General features: G+C 41.1%; 1 protein-coding gene across 1 annotated transcript; it reads left to right on the forward strand.

The window, feature by feature from the left end:
- The first annotated feature begins 11 nt into the window (after window positions 1-11).
- On the forward strand, window positions 12-10,253 carry smarcd2 (SWI/SNF related BAF chromatin remodeling complex subunit D2). Its single transcript, XM_085466253.1, has 13 exons — window positions 12-169; window positions 2,555-2,754; window positions 4,955-4,997; window positions 5,082-5,204; window positions 5,803-5,922; window positions 6,620-6,715; window positions 7,140-7,241; window positions 7,339-7,500; window positions 7,723-7,820; window positions 8,036-8,171; window positions 8,274-8,396; window positions 8,946-9,047; window positions 9,252-10,253. The coding sequence occupies exons 1-13, from the start codon at window positions 17-19 to the stop codon at window positions 9,303-9,305; spliced, it is 1,512 nt and encodes a 503-aa protein (XP_085322379.1). The 5' UTR covers window positions 12-16; the 3' UTR covers window positions 9,306-10,253.
- The last annotated feature ends 1,107 nt before the right edge of the window (window positions 10,254-11,360 follow it).

Here is an 11,360-nt window from a genome sequence, read left to right on the forward strand (position 1 = left end):
CTTGTGGCTCTAGAAGATGGCATCGAGGGGAAGCTTCACGGGTCCTCCGATGAATCCGAGTATGAGCCCCATGAACGTTGGGCTTGCCGCGGGCATGAGGATGCAAGGAATGCCCCAGCCTCCGGGGGGATATCCCAGAAGCATGAGCAGCGTTCCCCAATACCCCCAGGTTGGTTCTGCTTGATTTCTCCGTGTCGAATAAAGAAACTGAGTGAAAGGTGAGGGTGACGGTATTTGTCCGATCACCCCCATGTCTGTTTAAGCTTTTCGTTACTTTTTTTTAAATTCGTGTTTAAATAAAAGTAGCTAATTGAAATAGTCGCCAGAGAGACATGGAAATAAAAACAAACAAACATAAAGCTCATTATATATCACCGCGTGGACACTACTTCCGCCTTCGAAGTGGGTGTAATTATTTATTAATTACCGCAATAATTAAGTGTAACCTTTTTTTTTTCTTTTATGGCATTTAAAGTGGTTCACAAAAGTAGTGGGACGTTTAATTCAAATTGATATCGTTTAGCGTTTTGTGCGCGTGTGAAAAAGAAAATCACGTGGTTGCCCGCTTCGCCTCCTGTCAGTTAGCGTGAAAGCAAAAGTTTATCAGCACCATCTGCCCAGAGGCAAGCCTGCATATATCGTGCCAGTATTGTCACCATCTGCAGCTTCCCCTGTAGTTAACAGACACCATCGCAGTTCCCCCCGTTTTGACAGTTGGAGCCATTTGGGTTTAGACTTTGTTTTTATGTTTACAAACTGGACAAAGTGTGAGAATTCTCACAATTTGTTGATACATTATTTACAGTACTGATGTGTTACATATAAAGACCTAATTAAAAAGAAAAAAAAATCTAGTCAGTAACAGGTCTTAAAATAAGTACACCCTCAGATGTGTAACAAAATACGCCATACTACACTGTGTTATTATTTATATAAAAAAAACCTGAGCCGAAATGCAGAAGCAGTGTGTGAAAAACTAAGCACGCCTCAAGATTCAGGAGCTTGTTCAACTGCTTTTAGCAGCAACAGTGTGAAGTAATCATTTTCTGTATGACTTTATCAGCCCTTCACATCAGGAGGAATTTTGGTGCACTCTTCTTTACAACATTGCTTCAGTTCATCGGCATTTGCAGGCATTTGTTTATGCTCAGCTCTCTTAAGATCCTGCCAAAGCATTTTACGCGTTGAGGAGTTTGTGTGATTACACCGCGTTGATTCTTGTCTTCTTCAGCTATTTTGTTGTAGATTTGTTTGTGTGCTTGTGATCATTGCACTCAAGCTTTAGCTGTCAAGTATATGGCCTTGCATTTGACTTCATCACCGTGCTTGACAGCTGGTATGAGGTGTTTGTGCTGTTATGCTGTGTTTAGTTTTCACAAAATGTAGTGCTGAGCATTATGGCCAAATATCCCCAGTTTGGTCTCACTTGTCCAAAGAACATTGCGCCAGAGGTTTTGTGGTTTGTTCAAATGTGAGAGCCTTTCTTCTGGAAGCCGTTCCAAACAAGCTGTACTTGTTTATTTTTTTCCTAATTGTGCTGCCATGAACTTTAACATTTAGCATGCTAACTGAGGCCTGAGAAGTAGCTCTTGCAATGCTTGAACTTGGAGCGAATTTGCTGGGACGTTCACTCCTGGGAAGATTGGCAACTGTCATGAATGCTTTCCATTTGTAGAAAATAGTTCTCACTCTAGACAGATGGATTCATATTGTTTGTAAATGACCTTATAAGGTTTTCCAGATTGATGGGCAGCAGTTGCTTCTCAAGGATTATCATTGATGTCTTTGTGTTAACACACCTGAATCCTCCAAACCAGCAAACTGTCAAAACCTCTGCTGTTACAGAAGTGTTCACACTTCCTGAAACTAATAAATTGATGAAATGCATTTGATTAGCAGCATCTGGCTTTTACTTTACTGCTTCTGCATTTCTATTTATTATTTTTGTTTAACACTAAATAAAACCACAGTGTATTATGTCATGTGTTGTATTTCATCTGAGGTTATATTTAGCAAATTATAAAGCTTACTAAGCACCTGATTTCTTTTCATTATATCCTGATATGTGAAACCTTAAAGTTGAAAGAGGTTGTGCTTTGTGTAAATGGAGATAAACACTGCAGTACCATAACAGTATTTATATGCACAACTTCATAATTAAACCTCAGAGCTTAAAAACATAAATGCACTGTTTCTGCAGGTGGGGTTATGTTTTTGGCATGTTTTTAACGGGGATATTATGACTCATAATATTTGTGGTACAACCAAAAGCAAACAGTGTAAGTGACAGTACTGTATGTCACTGAGCATTCTTTTTACCCACCCGATCCAAAAAGCTAGAATTTGATATAAGTTGATCATACAATATGAAATTTATTTGCAAACAGCTTCACACATCATTGGTTTTCATTATTATTATTTTAAATAGGTACTTTTTTGTATCTCTTTAATAAATCAGATCCTTGATTTCCTTTAGTCCTAGATGAAATATTAAATTTTTTGTGTAGATATGGAGAAATTGTTCTGTGAAATCAGTTTCCCTCCTTTTCTCTAGCGCCCTGGGATGCCATCCAGCAGAGTGGGGGGCCCCATGGGGTCAATGGGGGGTCAGCTGCCTGGTCCCTCTTATGGTAGCAGTAGCATTCCCATGCGGGCAGGCATGGGACCCCCAAGCATGGACGCCTCTAGGAAACGGTTTCTTCATCATCAGCACCACCAACAGCAACAAGAGGCGCTGGGAGGCCTCAGACGAGGGTAAGAGAGGAGACGGGACAAAATGTAGGGGATGGTACTGCCAGTGTTTGGACCTCACTGCCATCTAAAATAACTAGCTATTACTCCTTCATGACTTTAAAACAATTAAATCTATTATTGATTATTCATTAAGTAAATGAAATCCAAAAATGTTTTCTTTTTTCCCTCTTATCATTAACTCTTTACCACTTGAAAGCTGCTAGTAGTGACCTGCTGAAACTCTTTTCAGAACTGCTGCTTATAGATGAAAATCACTGGGTTTGCTACACAAGTGATGGAGTGTTAGTGAGGGTGGTCTCTGCCTATGTAGCGACCCTTAGAAAAACCCAGAAACTGTTCTAATGGTTGTCAAAGCACATCTTTATTGATAAATACTGAGGTTTGTGATTACGGGTGCTGGGGAGGTCATCAGATGTCGCCTTTATAGGGGAAAGAGTTAAATCACTTGTTCAAAGAATTAAAACTGTTACCAGGTATTTTTTTCCAGTAACTTAGAAATGATATAAAATAGGTTCAGCTCTAAAGTTTTTGCCAAGCCTAATTTTAATATCAAGCAACAGCAACCATTTTTCTTTTTAGCACTTGACTGCTTGTCACATGTCCCCCTTTTTTATTGAGAAACTTTTGTGCTCATTTCCAGCTCCATATTGTTGGTCTTGTACTTTTCTAGAGTAGCTCTGGATGATTTACAGTTTAATCTTACTCATCTTATACTGTGCATACTGGCTCCATGGGTGTAGTGGTTTACACATTCCCCTTACAAGATTCCTGCTTCTATATGGGGAGGAGATGCACAAATGCACCCTCAGGGGTCACAAACTTGTGCATTCCTAGTTCCTGGCCCAACACTGGATAGATGTGAGGGCTGTGTCAGGAATGGCATCTGTGCCAAAGCAAACACGCAGATCCATCCACCCCTTAAAGAGCATCCAAAAAGTACCTCATCTTATACTTTGCTTTAGTCCTTCAGCTGGAAACTGAAAGGTCTGTATAAACACTAGTCTGTTTCTAACACCTCTCTCAAAGCCAACTTTCTGATAATTGGCTGCCCCTTGTAACAGAAGTGGCTCATAGCCAGAGCTGTGTGGCTGAGATGACTATAATAAAGGTATCTGCTCTTGCTGACATCATAGGGAGAAAAAAAGGTAAATACAGGTTTTCAAAAGCCAGGTTCAACCCCACTGCCAAGTCCAACATTAACATTCATTTTAGGATTATTTGTGACGTAATGACTCCAGGAAAGAGTTCACTAGAATAAAGTAATTTTTGTGTGAAAATAAGAGTACTGATATGAATCTGAGTGTACAGGAAAACACGGTCACTATAGGGAGTTTTCCATTAATATTTTCTCTGACAAAATGCGTGGAGTCATCCAGCTATAAAAATGCAGTAAATCTTTTTTACTTTTTCCCCTTTTGTGGTTTATTTACATTGTCTCAACAGAACGTTTCATTCATGATTTGTTCTCCCGTCTGTTTGTAAAGTGGCTGTACTGTTAAAAGCACGGCTCAGATCACACAGACACGAGGATACCAGCGTCTCATGACTGGCCTTTGCTTTCAAAGCAGCAGACACAAGTGGGTATTTTTGACTTCAGACTGCTCCGTGACGCCACGCTCATAAATGCGGCCATCCGTAATGCTTCGTCCACAATGATTCTGTTGTGTTTTTAAGGTTAATTTCATAAAAAAAAGTCAGTATCTTAGCATAATCTCAGTCTAGGAAGATTAGTGAGTCATGGTGCCACCATCCTAAATTCTCATTTAATCACATGGAAATTAAATTCAGTCATTGCCAAGGTGAAGTGTATAATTAAGGAAACGAAATCAATTTAATGAAGTCGGTAAGTAAAAACCTGAAGCACTCTTTCAGGGGACTTGATTAACATATCGCATTGGCCAAGATTATATTATCGCACTGTGAAGTCTTCCAATTATCGGTAATCGGGTTAAATGAAAGGGATCTTTTATTTGATCCTATATCATGTGTTGGTGTGTGGCCAGTTTCTGTGAAATTGGTTGACTGAAGTCATACTTATGAGGCCGAAAGCAAAATGATGACACACACACTGGAAAACAACAGCTCAGTTTGAGATATTCTTAGAAATCCGCTCCTTCACATCGTAGAGACTGTTAAAGCGGTCATTTAATGTCTTCTTTCCAAACTGAATAATTTTCCTTGTTTTTTCTCTATGATTCAGAGCAAAAAGGCGCAAGATGGCTGACAAGGTTCTGCCACAGAGGGTAGGAAAACCTCGACCCCCTTGAATCACACTGCTGTCCCAGTTGGCTGTATTTCCTCAATCTTCACCTGCTACTGTCTTCTAGATCCGAGATCTGGTCCCGGAGTCCCAGGCCTACATGGACCTCCTGGCCTTTGAGAGGAAGCTGGACCAGACCATCGCTCGAAAGCGTATGGAGATTCAGGAAGCCATCAAAAAGCCCATTATGGTATGTGTCCTTGATCCATTGTCATGCAGTTAAAAGTATACCTTGAGAAGATTATTTTTAGGCTTTGTCCACTGAAACAAATGAGAAGTCAGCAAAACATGATCTCAGCTGTAATCCGAGTTCCTGCGGAGCACAGTGTAAGCAGTTTCCACAGAACAGCAGGACAGTTGGTTCCCACACTGAAATCCGACCTTTGTGTTTTCTTGCTACAATTTTAACTGTTAGCGTTAACCTTAGTGGCAGAAACACTCGGTCTGCTGAGATGTGTCACAACAAAAACAACTCTAGCAGCAGGAAAATCTGCATTAGCAGTAAATTAATCCAACTGTGACACGGCCACAGAGAAGAGCAAACGGTGTGACTGGTGTGAAGTTAAAACGGTCACAACTTTTTCCTGTGAATCCCTCGTTAGGTTGCAGTGTTTTCCGGTCTTAATAATGTGAACTTATACATAAGGATGAAGTTACTGTAAACACCCTTAATAGCCTGAAATGAAGCGTTTGTCTTTGTTGGAGAGTGAATTTGGCAAGTGAGCTTGAGAGGCTCAATTGTTGCCAGAATTCCTGATACATCTGCTTGTCCCTCTGAAATTACACAGCAAAAGCGCAAGCTCAGGATCTACATTTCCAACACGTACACTCCCAGCAAACCCGAGGGTGAGGAGGCGGAGAAGGTGTCCTCCTGGGAGCTGAGAGTCGAGGGCAAACTCCTGGAGGAAGTAAGTTTAAAAAAAAAAACAAACACATTCGAGTGTTCTCGCTATTGTCCCGGTGTGGTCTGACTGCAAGTATTTCAGTCTCTCTCATTGTGTTTCTTCAAACTTGAGTTGGCCAGTGTTCTTGGCTCAGACTACGCAGCCAGATGTGTGTTTACAGCTTTTCTCATTCCACCCCACAACTGCTGACACACACACACACACTCAGGATCTCATTTGAAATACGGAATTGAAACCACTGGCCGTTGCATACCATGAGCTGACTAGCCTCCCTTCCCGACATCAATTCTAGCTCGACTCATTGTGTCATCTGGGGCCACATGAAGGAGAAGGAGGTCTTTTTTTCTTTTTTTTCTTTTTTTTTTGTCTGTTAAAATTTCTCCTCAGTCTCATGGGTTTAGGCATGTGGAGGAGTATTGCATGGAGCAACAGAAAAAGGGATGTGAGGGAAAGGAGTGAAGGGGTCGTGTTGAGCAAACAGACTCTGACAGGGCTGGGGAGCGGGCAGACAAGGGGGGGGGGGGGGGGGGGGGGGTGAAGACAGCTTTTTCTAGTCTACAGTTTTGCGCTTCACCACCACCCCCAATGCGGTCAGAGCTAAACAATGCAGCTGCACACTGACACAGCACAATAAGAATACACTGCTTTCTTGCTGCTCCGTCCTTCTGACACTTTTGTTTCGTGCTTTCTGTCTTCCCAGGCTGGCAAGCAGAAGAGGAAGTTTTCATCTTTCTTCAAAAGCCTGGTGATTGAGCTTGATAAGGAGCTCTACGGGCCTGATAACCACTTAGTAGAGGTATGACATAAACCTTGGTTGCAGTTCCATTCAGAACATCGTAGGCACAATGACACCAGAAGTTCAGAGAGTGATAATAGTTCGCCAGCACCGACCTTGTTTAGCTGTGGTCAAGAAGCTGAGCTCAGATTGAAACACTAGAAGTTTGGAGCCAATCCTTCTTTCTTTTTTTTGACTGTAGGCGGGCTTATTGTGTGTGAACTCATCCCACACATAAACCAGATTCTCTCTTCTTCTTTTTTTTTAAACTGAAAAATTGTGGTTAACAGTGGTGAAAGTGAGAATTTCCAGTCTTAGGGATCTGCCGATGGAACGGTTTATTTAACCTGGCACTGAGTCATTATTGTTGTAAAGTAGTTTTGTAAATTTCATGTTAATAAAATCTGCTTATCTGCTTTAAAAAAATCACGTCTTCATCTTCCAGTGGCACAGAATGCCCACCACTCAGGAGACGGATGGTTTCCAGGTCAAAAGGCCAGGAGACGTGAATGTTAAATGCACCCTTCTGCTCATGCTCGACCACCAGGTGCCACTTACTTTCTCAACGTCACTAAATTTTTTCCTGATGATATTTCTTTTTTTCCACCAACATTTGCTTTGTCCCGATGCTTTTCTTTGATCAGCCCCCTCAGTACAAACTGGATCCACGGTTGGCTCGCCTTCTGGGTGTACACACACAGACACGAGCCAGCATCATGCAAGCTCTCTGGCTTTACATCAAGAACAACAAGCTGCAGGACAGTCATGAGAAAGAGTACATCAACTGCAACCGCTATTTCAGACAGGTAATGGCAAATGGCTAGAAATGGCTCGTGGCGCTTTGATATTTTGGCACTGAAACATCATTTTGCATGTATTTAATTTCACAGCTAAATGATTTGCATTCAAGCAATTATGATTTTTGTGAGGTGTTGTTTTGTAGCCCTTTGCAAGACCTCAAATAGGAAAAAAAGTTTTTCCCCTTATGTTGTCTAACTTGCCCTGTTCTTTAACTAAATCCTGTCCAGATCTTCGGCTGTCCACGCATGAGGTTCTCTGAGATTCCCATGAAACTGGCGGGCCTGCTGCAGCACCCTGACCCCATTATTATCAATCACGTCATTAGGTAGGGGAGCCTGGATCATGTTACCTCTTTCTGTCTGAAAAAAGAGCTACATCAGCCTCTCAGTGAATATTAGAAAGCCCTGTGTGTGAGGCTCATACTGAACGATAGTTTCCTTAGCTTTATGCTTTGGCCTGTTATTTCTTAGTGTGCTTACACAAGTGTGCTGTCAGCATCACTCCTTCTCTCCAAACTGTCATTGTGTCTCCCCCGAGCAGCGTGGATCCCAACGATCAGAAGAAGACCGCATGCTATGACATTGACGTGGAAGTGGACGACCCACTTAAGGGTCAAATGAACAGCTTCCTGTCTTCTACAACCAACCAGCAAGAAATCGCTGCCCTCGAGATGAAGGTAAGGCTTCATCTGCACTTCACCAGAGTCGTGGAGGGGGAAAGAAATTGCATACTCCATTTAATTCTGAAAATGTGCTGCTGGTGTTTGTATTCGCTACAGATTCATGAAACCATTGAGTACATTAACCAGCTGAAGACCGAAAGAGATTTCATGCTGAGCTTCAGCAATAATCCACAGGAGTTCATCAAGGATTGGCTGAAGTCTCAGTCCAGGGATCTGAAGGTAGACGCTATGCCCCAGCTTCTAAAATGCTCATACGTGCTTGTCTACACAACAGCAAAACATGTTATAGTTTAGTAACACGATATTTGTATCATCTTCACTCACTTTGAGCTTTTCTCATATTTGTACAGTTGCCTGCAAAGCTTTCCCTGTATTTAATTTAAAAAAGCTGCAGTTATTTTGTGAGCAGTGGTAGTATGTTTCCAGCTTTCATAGACAATTAACTGCTGGGCACACAAAGGCACCATTGGTTCACAGGACTGTGTCCAAACATAGCATTGGTATTCAGTTGAAAGAAAAACACCAGTTAGCTGTTTGTGCTGCATTCCTCATCTGGAGAGACGTTAGCACCTGGATTAAGATGTAGGCCTTTAGGAACCAGACTCAGTGAATCATTGATCCATCAGACTCTCAGTACTACTACAGTCACTTGGCAGTGCATGAATCAGTCTTTACAGTACCGTCTTAGCATGTGGGAATAGAAACCCCTTTTCTTTAATCATTCAATTTTGGTTCCCTGTGTTCAGTGATGCATTTCTGTTCTTTCAGTTGATGACAGATGTGACTGGAAACCCAGAAGAGGAGAGGAGGACCGAGTTCTACCATGAGCCCTGGGTGCCAGAGGCAGTGGGCAGATATGTTTACTCCAAAGTAAGTAGACAGTGAATAATACACTTTTTAGTGCTAACTAGTGTTAGCTTATACATGTCAAGATGTGGTAAGTCAAAACATTACAACAAAATAAAATTAGAAAGATAACTCAAAATTTCAAAACCAATGTGTGATGTCACAGCGTCCATTTTTTCTATACAGTTTGTGGTTTTGCCATTGAGTCTAACCTCTTCTTTGCTATAGGTGCAGCAGAGAAGGCAAGAGCTGGAGCAGGTGTTGGGTATCCGACTCACCTAAGTACAATTCTAAAGGAGGCACAGCCACCTTAGGTTTACTCATGAGTTGTTAATGTTCCACTCAGCTGAAACTGGAAAGAATTCTTTCACCTTCAAATGTTCAGAAAGCCATCGTCACTGACGCAAAGTTCGGGGACCAAAGTGATGCTTATATGACCTTTAATAATATCTTTGCCTTGTAGTATCTGATATATTGAGCCTGTTTAAATAACCTTTATCCTTTTTTATTTTTGTAATATGTTTTGTCTCTGGTACAAAATGCTGTTTAAGCACTGGTGCTGTTTGGGTGTTTTCACTGTCACTTTGAGTGCTGTTTTGAAAGAGGTATGTGTTTACCCTTACATTGAAAAGCCATAATTTTTAGATAAGAGTAATGCCTGATCTTCCTGGAGGCATGGTAGAATTAAGCATTTCATTCCAGTGTGTATAATACGTTTAATGCTTTTGCAGCATTTTTGAAAGTTGAAATGAAACATTCTGATTTTGTGAATGTTTACATGCCGTTTTTATTTGTTAGTGGGGTGATTCGAGGGGAAGAGGAGCTGAGGCTCTTTAGATTGGACGGATCCATACCTTCAAAGAAAGTTAACTGCTATTAATAATTTGATAGGAATGTAACTGCAGTATGTCAGCTAAAAAAGGAAAAAAAAAGCGCCAAAATATTGTGTACAGTTTATAGTTTCATGAGTTAAAGCTTTGCTGTTTTGTTGACTTTTTGTACATCAGTCTTAAAGTTCTTGAAACATTCCTTTTTGACAGATATCATTGTGCCAAAATGTCTTTGGTGAAGAAGGCACATAAAATTTAAGATGAGGTAAAAACGTTGTGTACAAATGTTATTTTTGTACAGCTTCTCTTTGTTAAATGTTTGCATGTTGTGTATCAATCAAAAGCCTTTATCTTTTATACATTTGGAGTATTTTTTACAATAAATATACTTACAAATGTTCACGTACTGTGTGTTCTTTAACAACATTCAGCCTGTTACAGAGGAGTAAGAATTTATATAGAATATTGTCCGTTGTAATAATGTCGTCTACCGCACACCCTCGATTGCATGCTTAGAGAGCTGCAGATATGCCGTGAGGTGCATGTTGGGGCTGGTTGCAAAGCTTAGGTGCCTCTGAGAGCAGCCGTTTCAACAGGTATGTCTGGTCTTACTCAAACAGCTTCTGTTTACCACTCCTCAAATAACAGCCAACCCTAAAACACCCTTCACTAACAGAGCTCTGTCTCGGCTTGTATTGTGACACTGGTTCAAAGAAAAGGCCAGACTAACGTTTAAAACTGAATTAGATTCTTTGATCGTTTTTGCATGTGTTTACTGACTTAATTATGCTTTGAATATGGTCTCTTATTTTCAATTTAATTACATTTTATTTATCTAGCACCAAATCACAACAAGGGCCAGCTGAAGGTGCTTTATATCGTAAGGTGGACCCAATATTAACAGACACAATTCCTTAGTATTCCAAGAATTCATATTGGTTACATAGAAATTATTTTTAAAGTTAAAGAGAATATTGGATTTTTTTTTCTCCACCCTCTCCACCCACTACACCCTGCCTGCACCGTCTCTTTCACCTCTCCTATGCAGTTTGCTTTGGATGTTTGATCCCAGGCATTTAAATGCCTGTACCTTCACTACCTCACATCTTTACTGTCACACTAGCCTGCCCTTTATTCACAGACGTATTCTTCGCCTCGCTTCTACCATCTTCATTCCTTTCCTCCCCAGTCTTCTACCTCCTCCCTGCTCTCACTATAGATTACACCGTCATCTGTGAACATGATAGTCCATGGATTCGCCTGAGTGAACTCATCTGTTAATCTTTCCATCACCACTGCAAACATTAAGGGTCTCAGAGCAGATTCCTGATGTAATCCCACCCCCACCTTGAACCCATCTGCCACTCCTACTGCGCACCTCACCACCGTCTCGCTGTCCTCACACGTCCTGGAATTATTTTTTTAAAGGTGTAGTTTTTTAAAATGGACTGTAGGTGGCGGTGTCTGCATTTGTATATATTATACATCAAAGAAATACCACGAAGAC

This window comes from Copadichromis virginalis, linkage group LG8 (genome assembly GCF_057382275.1).
Source record: "Copadichromis virginalis isolate Kocher_CV1m ecotype Utaka linkage group LG8, C_Virginalis_male_GT1.1, whole genome shotgun sequence".
Lineage (NCBI taxonomy): Eukaryota > Metazoa > Chordata > Actinopteri > Cichliformes > Cichlidae > Copadichromis > Copadichromis virginalis.

Bases quoted from the DNA above. Each gene is read 5' to 3' on its own strand.
- smarcd2 (XM_085466253.1), top strand. From the start codon at position 17: ATGGCATCGAGGGGAAGCTTCACGGGTCCTCCGATGAATCCGAGTATG. The intron at 5,205-5,802 runs GTATGTGTCCTT...GAAATTACACAG, and splicing joins CCATCAAAAAGCCCATTATG to CAAAAGCGCAAGCTCAGGAT. The intron at 7,242-7,338 runs GTGCCACTTACT...TTCTTTGATCAG, and splicing joins TGCTCATGCTCGACCACCAG to CCCCCTCAGTACAAACTGGA.